General features: G+C 40.5%; 1 protein-coding gene across 5 annotated transcripts in view; it reads left to right on the forward strand.

Moving 5' to 3' along the window:
- Positions 1 to 2,627: 2,627 nt before the first annotated feature.
- LCLAT1 (lysocardiolipin acyltransferase 1) overlaps positions 2,628 to 22,582 on the forward strand; it is a 97,349-nt gene continuing 77,394 nt past the window's right edge. Inside the window, exon 1 of one of the 5 annotated variants that reach the window (XM_081156110.1) lies at positions 2,628 to 2,945. Coding sequence is in view for 1 of the 5 variants with exons in the window: in XM_081156108.1 (XP_081012234.1) it covers positions 3,505 to 3,626 (122 nt within the window). In the remaining 4 variants the exon portion in view is untranslated. Of the gene's footprint in view, positions 3,137 to 3,327; positions 3,627 to 22,582 lie in introns of those variants that run through there. The other 4 variants (XM_081156112.1, XM_081156111.1, XM_081156108.1 and 1 more) reach the window with 4 other exon arrangements.

Below are 22,582 nucleotides of genomic sequence, written 5' to 3' on the forward strand. Positions count from 1 at the left end.
GCAGCTTTTAATTCTTCTCTCCCCCAAATTAAAACAGTAATACCTACATCCGGTTAAAATTCGGACAGTACAGAAGGAAATACATTAATGTGGCAATTTACTGGCAGCCAATTTCTCTTCCCAGAGGCAACGACTGCAATGATTTCTATGCTGATTACCTTCCCAGATGTTCTGGGCATGTACAGTGATATATGTATTCCTTAAAACAATGAAGATTTACTAGCGTTTAGGTTGTGTCTGTAGTGGATGCTGTTGGTGCCCCCCCCCATGCTGCTGTGAGTATTTGAGTATTTGTGGCTGATGGTTCACAGATGCCCCTTTTCTCCAAGGATTCCCCTCAGCCCAATCGGGCCTGCTTTGCCCTGCTGTTTATGCATCCCTACTCTCAGGCAGCCTGCAGCCAGTCAGTGACTGATTAGGAGTACAAGAGGCTGCCCCCTTGCCCAAGGTGGAATAACCCAGTGGTAAATTCATGCTCCAGAGCTTTACAGAGATCAGGCTGAAGTTAATCTCCAGCTAACACCCTCTCCTCACCGAATTTATCTCTCCTGCCACATATCCTGCTTCTATCACCCCCCTTCTTTTGAGAACATTTCCTCAAAAAAATTCACCTGCACCAGGGTCCCTGCTTCAGTCACTGCTTCTAGGAAGCAAACTGCAAAGATGGGATTCTGAGGGAAAATCATCTGATGGCAGGAGGGCCCTGAGGATCCACCCCATTGCCAGTAAGAAGTAAAATTCTGATTGCTCCTGATATGCTGCGGCAGATTACTCCTGGTGTACCAGGAAAGGTTGCAGACCAAAGACGATGCACTAGCTGGTGCAAAGTCTCTGGTGTTTGAGGGGTACGGGGGAAATTAGTATTTATAAAAATTGTGGAACTGGGTGACTGTTGCTAAGCAAGCAACGTGTGAGAGTCAGAAGGCTTCTTTAGCAGCATGTAGAGAGATTCTCATCTGCTGGCAGAGGCAGCCAGAGCTGAAGGTCAGACCTAGGGCTTAGCTCTGGGTGGCAGAGCTTCCGAGAAGGCTGAACTGTCAGCCTAGGCAAATCTCCAGTGCCAAAGGCATGGCCTCAATAGGGATGTAAAACTTGAGAAGACAGGAGATGGCAAGTGTTGGTGGGGCTGTGAAGAAAAAGAACCCTCGTGCTCTGTTGGTTGGAATGTTTTTTTGCTTGTTTTTTTTGGTGGGAATGTTAATCGGGGAGGTCACTATGGGAAATAGCACTGCATTATTGGAGAGGTCAGTGGCGGAATTGAATTACACTGTAGGGGCACTCACTTGGTGTCCATCGAGAACTGGAGAAGTCCCTGGGTGAAAAGCCCGCACATGTGGTGGGTGTCAGAAGTATTTGGGGTAAAAAAGAGCTAATAGCCATGGGCTCCACAGTTTGTATCCTTTCCTTCTGATTCCACCACTTCACCCCCCAAAAAAGCCGAAGGCTAAAAGGTGAAATAAAGAAACCAGGATGATTCATTCAAGCCAGTTAACCTTTATTCAACATCCACTATATTCAAACGTGTAGAGTTCTCTTTTTCAGTTGGCGGGCCTGTTTGGTCACAGAGATGCGGCGATACACTATTACGTAATTCCTGATTTCGTCGCCATCTCCAGCGTCTCCAGGGTTTTCCCCCTGGTCTCTCACATCAAGAAGCTTAAAAACGTGTAAGAGTGGGGCAAAGAAAATTTAGAGATCTTTTATTCTTGAAATCTCTTTTCAAAGATAAAAACGTGGCTTAAAAAATAAGAGAAAAAAAAACAAAAAAAAATTGAAAATAATGTTTAAATGCGTCCTAAGTTTTTACAGAGGTAATTGGTGTTTCCGTCTGTCAGAGTTTATCTTCCTCTCCTAACGCAACTTGAGCACATCTTAAATACTTCAGTAATTCTTAACAAAACTGGAGAGGTTCTGAAGCTGACGTAGGAGAGGAGCCCAGGAACTTGATTCAGAGAGAACTGGGGGATATAATCTGGGTGTTTAATTGAAGCTATGCATCCCTAACCTAGATATTCACTATCGTTACACCATGCATTTTGTGAGGACAGCAACCCTGTACTTGAAAAAAAAAAATTACCCCCTCCCCGTGTTGAATAAACAAATAAAATTCATAAATATACATGAATGACTGAGAGGCCATGCGTGGCTGTGTTTCATTCTTTTTAAGACTGTGATCAGCGACTATTTGTTGAAGATCAGCAGGAGGAAGGCACCGCGTAGGAAACGAAAAGCGTTTTAACCGGTGCCCACCATCACGGAGCTTTAGATTCTAGCAGGTTGGAGCCAGGCACGCCCCGGTAGAAAGTGAGGAATGCATTTCACCAGGGGTGTGAGGAAGGCCGTGGGCGCTCAGCGCGGGGGCCCTGCGGTGCTGCGGGAGCTTGGCCTGCGGGTCAGCAGCCTGCGTCCTGGAGCCGCTCTCCCGGCGATCCACCCCGTGGCTGCGCGCTAGTAATCGGGCTTGCAGAGCATTAAGCTCCCCAGATGTGCTTTCCACCCTGAGACTGCGCACGTCGGACCGGCCGTCAGTTCCCCGGGGCAACGCCCTCTGTGAGATCTCCTATTTCTATTGTTTCTCACCCCTACATCCCTCGCCCACTCGGCCCCTCCCCGCCCGGAGGCCCGGCGAGGAGAGGAGCGCGGGCCCTTTAAGGGAGCCCTCGGGGACCTGCGCCCTGGGAGCCCCGGGCCCGGGAGCAGGGGCGCGGCGCCGGGGACCCGGGCTTCCCACGCAGCCGGGGACGCCGCCGCGTCACGGCGCTCGCAGCCAATCGGTATAGAGCCTGTTGGGACGCATTACTAGGGCGACGGGCTGGACACCTCCCTGTCCGGGATGAATTAGCGGCGGGTTCGGCGAGGAGGTTGTGACCCCCCCAAGGATTCCCCGGCTCGCGCACGCGCCCCCGCCCCCTACGGTGTCGCGCGTCGTCCCCTGCTGGTCACAGGTGGGAGACTGGAACTGTCAGGTGGGGGTTACGGCGCGGGGAAAATGGCGGCAGCGGCCGGGGAATCCCCGAGCTGGTGGCGGGGGAGCGGCTCTTGCCCCTGAGCCGCGGGCCTGTCGGGCTGCGGCCCGGATAACGGGCACTTGACCGGGAATTGGGGTCCGACGCAGCTGGCGGCGTCGCCGGCTGAGGTAAGGGGCGGCGCTGGGAGGCGACTCCCTGAGGTAGGCGGAGGCGTCGGGGGCCGCGGGGCCGCGGCGGTCGGGTACCGGGGCGAGGCGGCCGCCGGAACGTGCGGGGCCTGGGGTCCAATCACCGTTTACAAAGGAGCCTCGACGCCTTCCCGCGCCAGCCTGGGCGGGCCTGGCAGAGGCCCCGCCCCGAGCACGGGGGGCGCGCCGCCGCCGTTAGGCCCGCTGTGCCGAGGCCGGGGCCGGGAGCTGCCCAGCGAGGGCAGGGCGGGCGCTGCCTCGTCTGTGTGTTCTCCAGGTGCCAGACGCCCGCCTGGAGGTGCCCCGAGTGGCGGTGCCAGGAAGGGAAAGGGAGGCCTTAGGGGCCGATGTCAAGTCTGATCAGTAAGGTGTCTCCTGACTTGTCTGGCCCGTTTGACGTGAGGAAAGGTAAAGATAGGGCGCCTCGGGGTCCTTTTCGTGATGTTTTGCTGCCTGGTTCCTGGCTCAGGTGGGTCCATCGGGAGCATCGCATCTGCCTTCGAATCTCATTTACTATATTCCATGTGCACGCGGCCGAGATTAAGACTGGTGATTGAAATTCAGGTTAAGCCCGGAAAAGTATTGAAAATAAGTATTGGTGAAGGTCTTAGGGAGATGAAATAGTATCTATTCATGTCATGAAATATCACTAGTTGGGTTAGTTCTCAAAAAACTTGAAAACTTGATGAAAGTCCTTTTTGCAAAACTGTTACATGTTTGAGAGTAAAAGAAGATTATTCGCTTTAAGACAGTTCCAGTTTCCAGTTCCAACTGTGCCTCTTAACATAGCTTAGGGAAATCATATAACCTCTCTGATGGTACCTTATCTCTGAAATGGGTATAGTGACTTTGTCCAAAAAATCTCATTGTACTGTTGTGAGAAAACAACAACTATACGTTCACAGTTGACATACATCATTGCACATTTACTCTGCCAGGCACTGTTCCAAGGGACTTTTAAGTGCTCAGTCACCCAGAAACATTGTGAAGTGGGCGGTTTCATCATCTTTGTTTTATAGATGAGGAAACTGAGGCACATTGAAATTTAGGTTATTTGCCCCAAGTCACACAACTAGCATTGTGATTCCAGCTTATTTTCTTAACTACCATGCAGAAATGTTACGTGATAAGGGGATATAGATGGACAGGTTTTTCAGTGAAGTAATTTTGTTTGTGATCTTTTAGTTGTATAAATAATAACTGTGACTCATTCCATTGGCATCTAATAGTGATTTATATGGTGATGACTACAGTTACTTTAGTTAAGTGGTATATTCATTCTGTCTTTGATATCCATTATTTTAAAAGGTACTTTAAAACAAAGAGCTGTGACTAATTTCTAACAGGAAGCACAAATCAATAATTAAGGGAGATTTTAGTTTTTATTAAACTCTTTAAAATAATTTGCTGGGTGACTTTTAAAAGAAAACTTAGGTTCATTGCTTTGACATATCTACTAATTTTTTTAGTTTCTATTTACAGAAAAAAGAGGACATGAATAAAAGTGGCAGGGACATTTTTTTTTTCTTTTTTCTTTTTTAAAATTTTTTTTATTGAGCCTTTCTGGAATTGCTCTACCAAGTCCCTGGGATGTAAAGATTTAATCCTGACCTTACCCTTAAGGAGGTCAGGGAGAACCCCCAGTCTAGAAGTTTGTAGACTAGTGAAAGACAAATAAATAAATGATTAACTAATGCAGTATGATGTAGTTGTGGTGGGTACAGAGGGCTGTGGGAACACATTCAATGGAACAGGTGCCTTTGCTCGGGTGGCCCTGGCCAAGAAAGGAAGGGAGCTGCCTGCTGGATAAAGGGAGAAAAGGCTTCCAGCCAAAGGAGGAAGCACTGCAGCCCCCAGGCAAGCGGGTGCGCATGGGTGTCTAGGGGTCAGACCAGAATTTTGCAGGAGTTGCTGGGAGAGAAGCCAGGAAAGGTTAGGGCCAGGTTGTGAATTCTCAGTTCAGAGAGAGACTTTATCCTGTGGGTTGCGGGACCTATAGAAGGATCTTAATCAGATGAGTAAATAACTTGATCAACTTCATATTCTGGAGAGGTGACTTTGGTGACAGAGTGAAAGACAACCTAAGGAGGAGACCAGTTGAGGAGGATAGTATCTATACTCCAGACCAGAGATGGTGAGGGAGTAAACCAGGGCGCTGGCTGTGTTCAGAGTCCACCACACGCATTTTGAATGGAACATTGACCTGGTGTGAAGAATAATAAGGTGGGGGAGGGAACACCTGCTGACAGTAAACAGAAAAGTGAGGTTTGTTTTGGTCACTATAGTTATTGGGTGATACTGTCAACTCTTTTAAGAAAAGGGTAGAGCAGGCAGTTGTTACTGGGCTTTGGGAGAATCATAAACCCTTAAGGTTGTTGCGTCAGATAATATGTAACAAAACTAGATATCTAACTTCCGCTAGGCCTCTGATTTCTGAGACTACAGAAAACTTTAATTATATCATCAAAAATCAGCAGTATCTAGTGTAAAGTTGGCTCCGTTGGAGATTGGAGAAAAGCCACACAAAAGGAGTGGGAAGAATTATCTGTCCTGTTTGGGGTAAAATGCAAGAATAATGGGTATTCGAGTCTTTTCCTTTTTTTACATTGTTTTTAATACATTCATTCAGAAGTCATTATAATATGAAACTAATCACAATGAGTTCTCCAGTTATAAAGCTGATCTCCACTGAAACACTCAGGACACTGGAGTTGTCTGGAACCCAACAACATAACACATTCCAAATCAACTGCTAGGCGAAATTGCAAACCTTGCAACCATGCAGGATTTCATGAATTCAGAGCAAGGTCAAAAACTGCTCAGAACATAAGCACTGTATGAGTCCATTTAATTGAAGTTCCAAAAACAGGTACAACTATTTCCTGGTGGTAGAAGTAGTCAGAATAGTGGTTCCTTTGGGTGGCGGTGGCGGTAGTGGTAATGACCAGGAAGGAGCATGAAGGAACCTTCTGAGATGTTGGAAGTTTTCTATGTCTTGAGATGAGTGGCCATTACAGGGGTGTATGTACATGTGAGAGTTCAAGTTGCACACCTAAGATCTGTGCACTCTACTGTTTACAGTTTTCTTTAAAGAGAGACACTGGTGAGAATTTGGCAGTGTAAGACCAGTTAAGTTTTGATGAGGAAAACCAGCAGGGTGATGGTGAGAGAGGTGCTTTAAACATTTCTTAAGAGTGTATGAGAGGCTCCGGGGGAATAAATGATGGAGTGTATGTATCTATTTTTTTTCCCAAAAATTGACTTTTATTTTATTTTAATTTTTTAGTTTCTGAAAGTTATATTTTTGTTCACAAAAGCAGAGTCTACTAAATTGTTGTGGGTAAAAATGACTTTTATATAATTGTGTTGCAAAAGGCAAATATGAAGTTAGAGTTGTTATATTATGCTGTTTTATAGCTTGTTTACAAAATTACATCCCAAACTCTACCAGTTGATTGTCCTAAGAATTAGTGCATAGTTGCAAGTGTAACCTAAACTTTGGTAAATATAAGATACATTATGAAAGTAAATTTATATTTTGCTTTTTGTTTTTGGAAAACTCTAATCAAGTCTCTTTCTCATCATTATGAAATGTCCTTGTTCAGGAGAGATCACTGTGTGGCCTTTCCCTACTGTGCTGATTACCCTTTGATTACTACCTGTGATCCCTTTGGCTGCAAGGTTTTGAATGTTACAATAGGACTAAGAAAAGCCTTTGGCTAGTTCCCTGTATCAGTGAGGTAAAGCTCAAAGAAGGCCCTTGTGGGCTTCAGTCTGATTTGTCAGAAAGTTTTCATTGCATCTCTGTACCTGGTCCTCTCCATCTGGCAGTAGGGCCATGGCGATCCTCCTGTGATAACTGGGAGGCAGATGGAAGGGATTTCTGGGGAGCAGCCATCAGTGAAAGCTGTCTGGAGATGATTAACCAGCAGTGTTTCACAGTTGAGGTTTCTGAAAAGTAAATTGTTCACTTCCTCGGAAGTAGATTACTGTTCTAGGGATGATAAAGGGAAGACTTATGCTACCCTTAGTTTTCCATCTCAAATAAAAGATCACCTCCACTTTATGTTGATAAGTATATCCTTTTTAAAAAATATATATATCTTTATTGATTTCAGAGAGAGGGAGGGAGAGGGAGAGAGAGAAAGAGAAACATCAATGATGAGAGAGTCATATAAGTGTAAGTATAATCCCCTTGGGAGAACTCATGGAGCAGGGAGATAGCATGTTGGTGAGCTGGTGTCCAGTGGTGTCAGAAAGCAAATGCAGGATAAAATCAGTAACAAGGGAGTGATGAGGAAACAGCACGGAGTGGTGGCACCCATTCTTAGGCCCTGTGTGGCTGGAGTGTGGAATGAAAGGATTGTGTTTAACCCTGACAGCGACTTCCCCCACAGGAATGTTTGTATGTTGGGGAAGGTAGTTTTGACCGTGGTGCTTCAATTTCTGCTGTCCTGTTGTTGTAATACAAATACTTTCTTAGAATTATTTTTTCTTTGTATTGTTCCCGATAATAGGGGCAGTGCATTATGCATTTGTCTTGTATCATTAAGTATAATAATGTTTGCTCTAGGAATTTTTGTAGATATTCCTTATCTAACTGAAAAAGTTTTCCTTTATTTCCTTTTTCCCCCCTGAGAGTTTTTCTCAGGAACAGGTATTGAATTTTACCAGACAGTTTTTCTATATAGAGTCATATGATCATATAAATATTTTTTTCAGTTTGTTAATATTGTGGATTACATTAATTGATTCATGAGTATTGAACTAAACTTGCATCCCTGGATTAAATTGAGCTTTTTTATATATTGCTGAATTCTGTTTGCTAATATGTTAAGGAGCTTGGTGTCTATATTCATGTATTAGTCTGTAGCATTTGTTTGTTTGTTTTGGTCTGTTTTGTACTGCCCTTTTCTTGGTTTTGCATCAGGGTGATAATAGCTTCATAAAGTGAATTGAGAAGTACTCATTTTTGTGTTTTCTGGAAGAGATTGTGTTAATTCTTCTTTGAACATTAGGTAGAATTCTTTAATGAAACAATGTGGCCAGGCAATTTCTTTTCTAGGAAGTTTTTAATTACGATTTCAATTTCCTTAATAATTACAGGGCTATTCAAATGGCCTATTTCCATTTTAGATAAGTTGTGAGCTTTCAAGGAATTGGTCCATTGACACACAAAGTAGGACTCCTTTTGGCTGATAGGCAGGGGTGGAGATTTCAGCTTTTTTCTACTCCTCCGCTGATACTACCTTGCTTCCTTACTGTTCGCCACATGGCTTATACTGACACTCCTGGGAGGGGATGGCTTTCTTAACCAGGTGCTGAACGTCCTGACTCTCTATTAGGCCTTGTCTCATACCATCCCCATGGGGATAAGAAGGGGCACCTCATTACTGTCCTGGGAGTGAAATTCAGGCTCTCCAGGTGGTCCCCATAGACACTGTATGGCAGGGGACTTGGGTCTCACTACCTACCACCTGGTAGGGAAGAAAGTCCAGCCTTTGGTATTACCCCTGCTGGGGTAGGGGTTGGGGTGGGTCATGCCGAGGCACAACATTATAGCCTGGTGAGAGTGAAAATTTAGGCTTCCTGCTTGACCTTTGCTGTCATAGGTGGGGGCAGGCCATGTTTTTTTCTGTGGGTGTGTTTTTGTGTGTTTGTTTTTGCTGAAGGGCAGTGGTTATTGCATAAAAGTTTTCTGTTTTGCTATGCTGCTCTTTTCTTGGTCCTTCGAAATAGCAGGGACTTTTTTATTGGCCCCCTTTGGCATTTCTGGGTTACTGGCGGCTTCAGTTCTGCCCATGTGGTATATGATACAAAAGGAAAACCTAGGGAACTCACTGTTGTGTGGGTTTGTGAGTCCCTAGCTGGTTTGCTTTCTCTCCACTTAAGTCGTCTTTTGTTTCTTATGTATGTATAATGTTCAGTGTTTTGAGTTGCACTTAGCTGGAGCAATAGGGAAAATTACAAATACTTGATTTTACTGGAGATGTAAATTAGATTGGGATTACTTTTGTTGACCTTAAAAACCAGCCACATATATCTTAAGCAAAATAGGTTTATTCAGGAACAACAAAGAATTGCAGTCTGGAACATGCAGCCATGGCAGGCCGTGTGCCAGTCTGCTAAAATGAAGTGGAGGAAGCTGTTTTACGGAGGGAAAGAGGAAGCTGGGAGGGCTGTTACAAAGAGTTCTTCTTGCTGCACTTTACTAAGGCTACAATGACCTAGGGCGTGAGAGCTCCCACCTTTGCCTCCCTACTTCATTTTAAATGCCATTTCTGCTCACTAATTTTTTACACTTTCTTATGGAAGAAAACAGAGTGGAAATTAAGATGCATGGATTGGCCAGTGAGACACTTACGAAGTTAATTTTTGGGTTACTTGGAAGTGACAGTTTAACTATGTCTTCATCTCTCCAGAGAGTAGTTCTGTGGGTCACACACTGTTCAGTAAAACCAAATGCTTATTAGTTTTAGATCTTGTAGGAAGCTTGATCATCCAGTGAATTAATTTATCTCTGAATTTATTTATAAATTCATAGTAAGTCTAAATTTCTGGCTTAGTATGTGATAGAGAAAAAGTTATCTTAGTGAAATATTAGTTTTATGGAAAGGATTAACTCAGTTTTTCTAGTGGCTGTCAGAGATCTGGAAGCTGTGGATTCTTTTCTAAAGGAAGAAATAGGCATTGTGCGTAGTGATTAGGAGCTATGCAAGGAGAATTTGTGAGTCTTTGAAATGTACCGAAAGGATTACTGGGTGTCTTCTCTGGAAATGAGGTGATGTCTAGAGCACTTTTCCTGGAGATCTAATCCATAGGGTCTGCAGCGTTTACTGTTTTTTAACTTATTTTACAACTTAATACGTTGTGAATAACTGACAGCAGTGCAAATAATTCTCATCCTTAAACATGCAAATAAATTTTGTTGGTTGGAGGTAAAATTAACATTTTTCCTTTTTTATGGAAGAAGCTCATTTTGGCTCTATTAAGCAAACCCATCTCATCATTCCCCATTGCTTCTATGTTTGTGCTCTTTGGATTCACTTTTGAATGAGATGGAACATCTTATTTGTTTCGTAATTTGTTAATGAGTTAAGTAAAATCATAGTAGGTATTCATTTATATTTGTATGGGAGACACAATGTTATCTTTTTGTTTGTTTAAATTATCCTTTAAGGACTTGAACTCTGAACTTAGACTGATGGGCTTGAATCCCAATGTAGCACTCACTGTCTTTGTGATTTGGAGCAGGGAACTTTATTGTTTAACCTAAGTCTGTTTACCCACTGTAAAAAGGGGCCACAGTGCTGTTTTTCTGCTGTGGTAGTGAGGATTAAAAGAGACGTTACAAGTGACACACTTCTTCTCACAGTACCTCATACATCTTAAGAACTCTGTTTTTTATTATTAGAAAGCTGTGAGCAACTAATTTTATCTTCCTGAGGCTTAATTTCTTAATCTGTAAAAAAATAAGAATAAAAAAGGGGATTTTTTACTTGGTTGTTAGGTTATAAAATTTCCCTAGCAATAACTGGAAAGAATGGAACGGGGTAACTGATGATAGTTGCTTTTGGAAGGAAGAACATTTTTAACGTGCAAGTGACCTTGCTGTTCTGAGAAAGGGAAATGGAGAGTTTGATCTGGTTTGTAATGAGTTAGAACAACAGCCTGCTAATTCAGTTCAGTAAACATTGATTGGGAAGACCCTGCCCTGCCTGCCTTTGTACTAGGAAGAAGCATTAGGGCTGGAAATGTGGTTCAACAGGATAACGGAATTATCTTTTTGTCTTAAAAAATTTGGAGGTTGGATCCTGTCAGATGGAAGGTGTTAGAGCTGAGCACCTTGATAGTTGTGGGCATGCTCACCAGGGAGTAGGAACAGGAGAGGGCTGAATTTTGCTTAACCTAGGTCTAATCATTTGGAGTTTCAAGACAATTTTTGGGTAAGTAGGGGTGTGGGGTGATTGAATAAGAGAGAGGAACAGGAAAAGTGTCTCAAGGATATCTGTTGTTTAAATTGACCGTTCCCTTTGACCCTTAACATTTACAAATGTTTTTACTTAAGGGTCTTTTGGAGGGTTTGAGGATGGGAGTGGACAGGAGCAGGGTGCAATTGGTGAATTGGTTGAGTTAGAAGAGGGACTCCTCAGAGGCTGAGAGAATTTAAGCTCCTCAGAAATTAGCAGTGATCTGTGGTGGACTTTGGCCTCCTGTGGGTTATGTAATGGAGCAAGTTGGGGACTGGTTCAATCCAAGGGCTTCCTCAGCTACTATTAGCTTAGGGTAATGAAAATGAGCCTCAGTGGAAAAGCTACCTTGAGAACAACAAGAAGTTTATATGTAGGTAGATGCCTATAGTTATAACTGGTTTATACATTCATTTTGATATAACTAAGTACTACTATAAACAAAAGCAACAGTTTGCCTAATGCAAACATATTTTAAAGTTTTATGCAACATAAAATTGTTCTTGTAATTTGGCTTTAGAATCCAGTAAATTAGTGGAATCATGCCTGCTTTCTTTAGTTAAACAGGTCTTTGAGCTCCCATAGCCATCTCTGGAACTCGAATGCCCCAGGAGTATGGAGTGTGGGAAGGGGAGCCGCCCCTTACTCTGTTTCTCCTGGAGACTGTCATCCTGGCTCAGGTTTCCTTCTTCACTGTGTATTCTGGCAAGGGGTATTGCCCTTAGGGAGAAGTGGAAGCTCCAAAGTTAACATTGCTACTTCCTGCTCTCCCTGGAGTGAGGGGGAAGGGGTGGGAGATGGGAATGGGCAAGATGGATGGATGGATGGATGGAAGGAAGGAAGGAAGGAAGGAAGGAAGGAAGGAAGGAAGGAAGGAAGGAAGGGACACATCCTGGGCTCGCTGCACTCTTCCGGCATTCCCAGCCTAAGTATTGTGGCCATTCCCATCCTCCTGGCTTCCTGAGTTAATAAGCCTATTTGTTAATTAACCCAGTCAGTACTTGAACGTCTTAGCTCCATGGACATGATAGCCTTTTTACACTGTGAGTCATCTGACTAGCCCAGTACATTGTCCCAAACTCTGCTTTCCCTTTCTGCTCCCATTTGTCACCTCTGCTGGCTGAAAGAGAGCTGGGACTCTCTTTCTGAGAAGCTAGCAACAAAAAGATGAGATGATGTGTGCATCATGGGGAAAAATACATTGTGATACTTCTGAACCATGGGCAATTAACAAGCGGTTTCTAGTTATTGAATGTACTTTCTGAGAGCTTTGAGTGAGCCTTTGTAATGGTCTCTATGCCTGAAGTGCCCATCCTGCTTCATGAATCTGAACAGGAAGCTCCTGTGAATTGATCATACACAGTTCTGTTTACATTGTTATGTTGCTGAAATGTTCTGTAGTTGTTTCATAAACTTTTCCTTGAAAAATAAACATTTCTATTAGAGAGATTCATTGTAAGTTTCCTGTTGATAGAAAATAAAGTGGTCCATTTTTGTTAAAGAACAGAATTTGGCATTTGTTTGGCATTTGGTCCTGTGATTCTTTTTGAATCTTCATGTTAAAAATGAGGTGCCATTTTGTTTGAGCCCAGTGACCTAGAGTTCACCCCTTACCTTTGGTGCTGTGTACAATAACTTGTTTTTATTTCATTCAGATAGTTGCTCATGGGACACCAGTGGCTGGTATCCGTTGAGCAGTGAGGGCTTCTGTGGGGAGTGGCGCATCTTAACTCTGGATAACTGACAGCTGATTCCGGCCAAGTCCTCTCCCATCTCTAGATTCATTCTCCATATCTGTCCAGTGTCTGTTGAAAACCCCTGGCCATTGCCTTTCATCTTGACTGGACTAACACCACATTCACTCTTGATCCCATCTTCATTTTCTGCCTGGGTGTCTGTTTCCGTCTGTTTTGTACTCTAGACATGACCCTTCATGCTCAACTTGATCCCTCCCTCCCCCCATTGCTGCTTTTGTGATGCTTTTGATGTTTTCCCTCCCCCTCATCCTTGTGCTTGTATTATTTTAATAGCCTACCACTTGTTCTCTAAAGTAACAGCTTCCATTTATTATGTATGTGATAAAATAAAAAACATATCTGGTCATTGACCCTTAGCTCCAATCACAGAGCTTCAAAAACCCTTGGAATTTCCCAAGTGGTAGGGGTATCTTTTGTTCTTCATGATGAGCCCCTTTAAACCATACCTGAGTTTATGCTTTCATGACGAAGGGTGGCTCTACAATAGTTCTAGAGTTGGGGCTAGTCACACCAGAAAGACTTAGCTCTCTATTAGCAGGTTGGAACTTGACCATTCCCTTTATCTCTGGGCTGGGAGAGAGACAGGAGATTGAATCTGATCACATGGCCGGTGATTTAATTAATAATGCGTATGTAATGCAACTCCTTATATAAACTCTGGGACAGTGGAATTTCAGGATTGATCAACCCATCGATCTGCTGGGAGGGTGACATCTGAATTTCTTAGAGAGGATGTGGAAGCTCTGAATCCCTTCATCCTCTACTGGCTCTGCAGGTTCTGGAACCTGATTTCCTTGCTTCATCCAGTGCTCGTGACTTCATTCATGGCAAGGAAATTCAGAAGGGACTGATATTTACAAAAGCCAGAGGTCTGTTTGTTAATTTACACAGGGAGATAGACCTTTCTGGTTCTGTGTTAACAACATCTAAGTACTGAACAATGTCTTACCAATAATAAGAAAGTTGACTAGTATGTTAAGTGATAACAAAATGGCATACAGATATAAAGATACACATGCTTTAAGGATTTTATTTAATCATAATCAATGAAGTATCAGGCAAATGGTATAAGTGGTTCAAAGGAAAAGTGAAACCCCCACACACAAATTTATATGAAATAAAGGAATACTGAAATGGATTGCAAATGGAGATAAAAGTGGTTTGTGGAAGGAGGGAAGCCAGGTAGCAGCGAGGGAAGTCAGTTGAAACCTCTACCCGACAGGATAGAATCTGCATATCTCTCTTGCCTACAACTTAGAAAGTTGTACAGTCTCACAAAGAATCAGAATGTGATATGGTGGAAGGATGTGCTATAAACAGTGTCAGGTTTTCCATGTTTTTTCCTGTACATGTTACTATGAATTGCAAGTAGGAGTAGAGGATATTTGAGAACAGTTCTTCTGGACCCTCTTGGAGCTTGATGAGCCTTTATAGTTGTGCCATCACTTTGTAAATGAATGCAGACATTTTAAAGTAATTTGGGTTTTATTAGATGATTTAAATAATTGCTTATATACAGATTTAGGTTTGAATTTTCTTATAGAAGTTGGTAATTTTCTTTTTGCCACTGGATCTTTTTGTGAAAAGCTGTTGGTAACTTGGACTATGCCACAAGGTTTTGTATGCTTTGCTTTTATAAAGATATAATTATTAAAGTTGCTTAAAATTATTGGAGACCTTATTGTGGGGTTGGAAAGAGCCCAGGCTTTATGATAATCTGAATCACTTATCTTATACACAAGAATATGTAAGTATTATGATTTTATAAAATAACCTACATGTAATTCCTTCTGAATATTTTAATGTATGTTTGTACAGAATAATTTTTAAATTAACATGCATGTTTTATATAACTGGATGCAGTATTTCTCTATTAACTGGAATAGATGTTAAACGATGGTCCTTTTCATGATTCTTTCTGATAAATGACTTTTCCTAATATTGTGATGCCCTCTAGTGAATTCAGCCTTGCAGATAAGAAGTTTATGAGAGACAGTAATCAGACAATGAAGCCTTCAAAAGGAGCATTTTAGTAATTAGAGCTGTTCCTATATGCATTGTTGAGATGGCAAGTTTCTGTCCCTAGAAATGTTTAAGCAAAGATTTAATAATCCCTCATGAGTCTCATTGTTGAATTAAGTGTAATTGTTCCAGAGGACTTCTAACATCTCTCTCAACTTCATCTGAGGTTCTAGATACATATGAGCCATTACTCATTAGGCTGAGGGTTGTGAAGCTTTCAAAGGCAGTGTTAAGTCAGGGATGTGACTTCCAGTAACTTGTATGCTTCAGCTTGGAGAAAACAACAGTAGCTAACTAGCCTTTATCGAACATTTATTCTGTTCCTGCAGCTGCTCAAAACAGTTTACAGTACCTTTATGTCACTTAATCCTCAGAGTAATCATGAGGTAGGTACCATCTTTATAGTTCTGTTTTACGCTTCCAGCAGTTGAGATCCAGAGAGGTTAAATAATTTGCCCAAAGTCATACAGTAAGTGGTGGAGCCACGACCAGCTCATATCAAATAATAGTGGGTAGGGTAAGGTCATTTTTAATTGTTTACAGGTTGGCAGCTTTCTGATAGGACATTTAGTTATCTGGATCAAGCTATTTACTTTCGGCTACATTATCTTTACATTGCTGCACTTAAGCATGTGGTTTCTCATGAGCTTCAATTACAGATGCAGTAGTTTAATAATTTCTACCTAAATATTTAGTCTATGTAAGATTTTTGGCCCATACGTACTTACTTTAAAGAGTTATTTGACAGACAGAATGATACAGCCTTACCTTCCTAGTTTACTTTCTGTAAAACGCCATTCTTTAAAGTTTAAAGAATCTACTGCTCATTTCTGTGTTAAAGAATTCTTTTGAGGGCATTTATAACTTAGGTTTCTTTTGGCTTTCAGAATTCTTTATCATCTTCATTGGATTTTAAGGCTAGTATAGCTCTTTTCCTTTGCCTCCAAATAAGTTTTCTTTAGCATTTGATTGTTAATTTAAAATATCCTGAATTTCATAGGTGGCTTCTGTTTTAGAATAAAATAGAATGTTCAGTCTTTGTTAACTTCTAGAGTTAGTATTATATTAAGTTGAAACAGAGTATTTACCTTTTCAGGAAAGTAATTATTAGCCTTGAAAATCATGCAAGGACTATTTCATTTTGAAACACTTAAAAATTCATTTTGGTTTTTATAATTACAGTGTTTCAGTAAGAGAGACATCTAAACAGGGATTGCGTTTGGCAATTATGTACATGTTCTTGTTCTAAACTAAGTACTGTTTCTGTGGTTTAGATTTTTCCTTTATAAATAGAATTTTAATCAGTGTAGGCTAAACTTTTTCCCAAGCATGTTATAATTAGAACTGGCTACAACCTAATCCTAAAATGTGTATAATAAATTTAATATTTTATGAGCACCCTGCCGTTAAGTGAAAGCAAATAGGAATTATTTGGATATTCATAAAATTCTCTAGTTTGTTTTTCTGTAATATGTCTATTTAAAGAGAAGTTAATATGTTACCTGTTTGGTCCGGTCACTGGGAATGATGTTACTTATATTTTGGAGTCACATGGTCTTAATATACTATGACAGCTCATTCATATATTGAGTATACTGTGTATTAACATAGTTACTGGGAAAGTATTACTGTAGGATCTGTGTTCCAAATGTGATTGGTCTGCCAATTCAGGCCCACTGCACTGACCAACACATAGACATCTTTTAAACATTCTAAGGGCAAACAATCTGGATTATAGGAAATTGTTTAGGAAAGTTGTTAAGAAGCACCATGTCTGGAGTAAGACACATCTGGGGTCTCAGTTTTTTAACTTCCTAAGTTATCAAATACAAGAAAAAGTCTGAAAAACTTACAGCCAAGAGGAGCCTAGGGAGGCATGATGTCTAATGTAACACGGTATCTAGGAACAGAAGAACACTGAAAACACTAAGGACATTTAAAGCAGAGACAGACTTTAGTTAATAAAATGCGTCAATGTTGATTCACTGAGTTTACAAATGTACCATACGAATATAAGAGGTTAACACCAGAGGATGCGGGGTATATGGGAGTTTGGTACTACCAGCACAATTTTTCTGTCAACTTAAAAACAAAAAGCTTATTAAGAAAAAAAAAAGAGCATGTGGATGGGGGGGTGAGGATACACCATATCTATTTAACTGTATCTTAATATTTCAGGATTGATTTCACATTACACCCATTTCATTAAATAGGATTTTAAAAATTGATAATTGGGACATATGGACTGAATCTTTGCCAACCTCAGGGCTTCCTTTTGAACTTGTATTCCTAAGCTTCTCCTATAATAGTGATTTATTTATTTTTTTTACCTTTTTATCTTTTTCTTAAAAGTAAAGTACACAGTGTTCCAATAAATAACATCCTAGGCAATGGGATGGAATTGTTGTTCTGCAAATTTAATTATATAATCAAGTGCAGAAGCAGATTTAGTATTTCTTGTTCTTGCCCACAAATCATCATGTACACTGTCTTTATCATTCATTATTAGTGTTCAAAATATTAATAGAATCAGTAAATTATAGGACTGGAAGGAATCTTTGAGATCTTCTAGTCAACTAGCTCTTATTCTGTCTAACCCAAAGCCCCCTTTTATAATAAATACTTGATTTTCTTTTCAGTGTCCTGGAATGAAATTCATAGTTAATGACATTTTTTACCCACATAATTAAAATAAATCAATGTAATTCCCTAACTGTAATATAAAGGAAAAACAAAAGGAAAATATAATACAGTATGAGGTATGAGTATGCTAGAAGACAAAAAAAGAAACAAAAAGCCAACCAACAGATTTCTAAAATGCTTGTAGAGGGCACTGTTCCATGGATAACCATGATTTGGACCCAGTTTTCTCATTTCATAGGTAAAGAAGGAAGGGGTGAGGGTGAAAGGGCAGAGGAGGGGGTGTTGGATGAGGGGCTTGGTGTTACTTTCTCAGAATTACGCAAGTGTGGTTAGTAGTAGAGCTTGAACCTTGAACAGGGAACCCAGGTTTTGTGATCTGTGCTGCTCTTGTTAGTGCTTCTGGAGCCACATTTTTTTTTTTTTTAAATATATCTTTATTGATTTCAGAGAGAGGAAAGGAGAGGGAGAGAGAGAGATAGAAATATCAATGATGAGAGAGTCATTGATCGGCTGCAGCCCACAACCCGGGCATGTGCCCTGACCGGGAATCGAACCCTGATCGCCTGGATCCTAGGTCGACACTTAACCTCTGAGCCATGCCTGGCCGGGCCTGGAGCCACTTTTTATAAGAGGAGATTGAACCCAATGAGCGATGAACCCAGGGGCGTTATATAAGCAGTCAGTAGGCACAAAACTTACTTGTTTCATGCCTGTGGCTAAGGGAAGCTCTGTGATGTAGTGACAGCACAACTGTATCTTTAACATCTGGCACACGGCAGCCTCCCAGTTAGTAAATGTGGTTACTTGGGGTCTTTCTGCTAGATAGCTTGTGGGTGGTAGATATGTAGACACATGTAATGAATCTGGAGGACATCCTATAGGTTTATAGCCACCTCCAGAGCTCCCACATTCTGGCTTTATGGCCTTGGGAATAAACTCATTTCATCTGTAAAAATCCTACCTTTTCTTTCTCATAGGTTGCCACAGTGTCAAATGAGAGAGTATAGAGGACTGTGGTGTACTGTACTGTGTAATATGCAAATGCAGTGGGTTGATGTTACTTAAAAGCCTAGTATTCTCTCTTTCCAAGATTATAGAGAGACTATTGTCCTATATTAATGCTCTTCAGTTTGTATGTGATTATTATTGTTTGTTTTTTTTAAATTTACTTTCAATTACAGTTGATATACAATTTTATACTCTTTTCAGGTGTACAACATAGTGATTAGATGTTTATATAACTTAAGAAGTGATCACCCCAGTAAGTCTAGTACCCTACTGACATCGTAGTTACATTATTATATACATAGGTATATTATTATACCAAAAACTCTAGTCTGAATCTTATTTCTTGAACCAGCAAACACCTTCCTGCCTTGGAGACATGGGATGGCACACATATTGTCCCCTCCCCAGCCCCTATCTTCACCTGCTCAGCCCCGTCCCTGTGTGCTCTGTTCTCCAGTAAACACACAGCCAAAACGCCAAAACCGATAGAAAGCTTTTCTATTTTAGCTTCACTAGTTCACTTAGTTAAAGAAGACTTGTCTGGTATTTCTAGAAGAGCATACAGCCTTCATTATATTCTTTCATAGCCTTTATTATAGCTGTTTATGTATTTGAGTATGTTAGGTTCCTTGAACATTTTGTAATCTACCTTATGTGCTTGTGTTTTATATATGAAACTTCTTGGTGAGGTTTTTGAAAGAAGGGTTTGATGGTCAGAAAGGTTTGCAAACCAGTGCAATAAGTTATCTCTGAAGCCCCTTTCAATCAACTTTCCGTGATAGGTGATTTTATAGGCAGTGTGATTTTAAAATAAAGTTTTGGAGATCACTTTTATAATTTATGCATTACACTGTTTTGAAAACTACCTCCTTTTCCTCAAATTGAATAATTACATTTGTAACTTCTATAAATAATTTAGAAAACTCTATAAATATCAATTGCTATTCTTTTTTTAAATTGATTTTAGAGAGGGATGAAGGGAGAGTGAGCCAGAGAGACATCGATGTGAGAAAGATACATTGATCGTTTGCCTCCTGTAAGCACCCCGACATTCTTTCACTGACATTCAGAACATTTTTTAACCTCCAAAACATTCATACTCATTAGTAGTCACCCCCATTCCACCTGCCTCCTCCAGTCCTGTGAAACCACTAATCTACTTTGTCCCAGTAGATTTTCCTATTCTGGACATTTTATGTAAATGAAATCATACACTACGTGGACTTTTGCGACTGGCTTCTTTCACTTAATGTAATGTTTTCAGAGCTCATCTATGTTGTAGCATGTTTCAAGTACTTCATTTTTTTGTTGAATGATATCCACAGATGGTTATACCACTTTTTAAATTCATTTTTCAAATGAAGGACATTTGGGTTGTTTACACTTTTTGACTATTATGAATTTTGCTGCTGTGGACATTCGTGTATGTGTTTCTGTGTGGATATACGTTTTCATTTAACTTAGGCATATATATCTTGGATGGAATTGCTGGATTATATGGTGACTCCATATTTAACACTTGGAGGACTGTAATAAGTAATTTGAACAAGGAAGGTAGGTTGTCTTGAATAACAGGTAGGAGGTATAACAGAGTTACACTCACCAGTCTTTCTGAAATGGTTCCATGTAGTAGTGTTCCACTTAGTGTAGGTGTATGTGGTTTTAACTTGTGTCTTATAAGGAAACCTTATGCAATAACAGGAAATTGTTGAAATGTAGTGGGAGTGCTTGCCATTTACACAGAAAATAAATGGTGACTTTTCACTTTAAAAAAATGCTTGCTGTTAATAATTCATATTGTTGGAAACATTTTGGAAGAAATGAAACCCAACAGAAATCCTGAGACTTTGGAAAAACTTCCTTTTGACTAACCAGTGGCTCTACGGTGTGCACCACAGAAAATAAATAATGTCAAGAAATGGCCTCTTTCTTTCTCCTTTGTCCTAGCTTGACTGTTATTCTTCCTCCAGGCCCAGGCCTTGCCTGCGTCTTAATTCCTCTGAATGTTTTAGTTGATAGTCTTAGCCATCTCTGATCCCTTTCTAATGGAAAGAACACTGAGCTGGTAACCAGAGATGAGAGGGCTTAGCCTCGCTGAGTCACCACTGGCTGTGCCACTGTGAGCACAACTCATGTCCCTCAACTTTCTTCATTGGTGTAGAGAGAATCATCTGTGAAACCAAAAGATGTTTAGAGCTCAGATGTATAATTTTATATTAGTTTCAGGTGTACAGCTCAGTGATTAGACATTTATATAACTTACAAAGTGAACACCCTGATAAATCCAGTACCCATTTGGCACTGTGCATAATTATTACAATATTACTGACTATATTCCCTAAGCTGTACCTTACATCCCCATGACTATTCTGTAACTACCAATTTGTGTTTCTTAGTCCCTTCACCTTTTTCACCCATCCTCCCTTCCCCCATCCCATCTGGCAACCATCAACATGTTCTCTGTATCTATGAGTCTGTTTTCTGTGATCTTAATTCTAACTCTAGACTTCTGAGATTTTATAAACTGATTGTCACCCATACTGATGTTTCATGAATTTGGCATTTAATATATGCTCTTTTGTATTGCTTCCCTCTTTCCTTCCTTCCTTTTAAAATTTGTTCTTCTCTCTCCACCTAGATGACATGCCCTGGGAGGGTAAAGACTTATTGTTCTTTGTAGTAAACTTGTCTGAAGATGATTACTGTTTAATAGTACAAGTATTATATGAGTTTTTAATGACTGTGGAATGACTCTAATTGGTAGTTAGTCTCTGTTTAGATGAAATGATTGAAATAACTTTGTAAAGTTAGACAGATATTTTAATTTTTTCCCTTTTCTCCTTTTTTAAGAGTATGCTTTTGACTAAAGAAGACATGGGTATACTCAGAAATATATATTCCTAGGCTCTTATTTTGCATATAAAAAGAGTTTCAGTAAATTCTTCCTTTGCTTTCTGACAGTCTGTACCTTCACTGTGTTCTTTACTTACACATTTTATTGGCTGTCTCTGTGTCTCATGAAGGGAAAGCAAAATATGAGCACCAAACTTCAAGTTAACAAAGATAAATGCTCTAAAGTAAATTGAATGACATTAAGTGACTGTTTTTACAAGGATCCTTGGGGGTGCTGGCGTGTTTTAGTTCACCTGTGGTACTTTAGTATTTCTATCTCAATTTACGCTTTCAGTGGTTTTTAATTTGTAAAAATTTACTTTGAGTGTTAGAGATGGCAGACATTAATTTGGCCACAAGATATAAGTTATTTCTACCTCAACAATTATTTTAACTTTGATTATGGGGTCATGGAAAAATAGGCATCACTGGCATTACTGGCAAGCTGGTAAATTTTGGCTGTGCTTAAGTTTTTCCGCCCTCCTCCTTTTCTCCCTCTCTTTGTCCCTTCCTTCTTTCCTTTTTACTATGTATCAAATGAAAACGTTCTCTTTTTGAAACATACAGAAAGGCATGTTCCTCTCTGGCCATCATCCTTTGTCACAGCTTTTCCATCTTCATAGAGTTGACCATACTAACATTGGTGTGACTCCTTCTACACAGATTTGTGTGTGTTTACATTTATTTATACAGTAAACCATATAGCATAGGGCGTTTTGTGGTGGGGGGATGTGGCTCCCCACTTCCAAAAATGGTATCGTATTCTTTTTCACTTAGCAGTGTATCTTGGAGCTGGTCATAGTAGAAAACATAGTTTCGCCTTATTCTTTCCAGCTGCTGCATAGTGTTTCATAAGAATGTACCACAGTTTACATAGCTTTTCCCTATTAATGGATGTTTATGTTTCTGATTTTTTTGTTATAGACAATGCTGCAATGAAACTACTTTACACTTGCAGTTGAGTGTTTCTCTAGGGTAGATGCTGAGAAGGAATTCTTGATGGTAGGCATGTTCAGAATTATAGCAGCTACTCATCAGGTTTGCCCTCTAAAATTTTACTGTCTCCAGCTGCATAGGCAAAGACACCAACAAATGATTTTTAGAATACCAAAGACGAAATTGAGACATATTTT

Source organism: Miniopterus schreibersii (genome assembly GCF_964146895.1).
Source record: "Miniopterus schreibersii genome assembly, chromosome: 13".
Taxonomy (NCBI): Eukaryota; Metazoa; Chordata; class Mammalia; order Chiroptera; family Miniopteridae; genus Miniopterus; species Miniopterus schreibersii.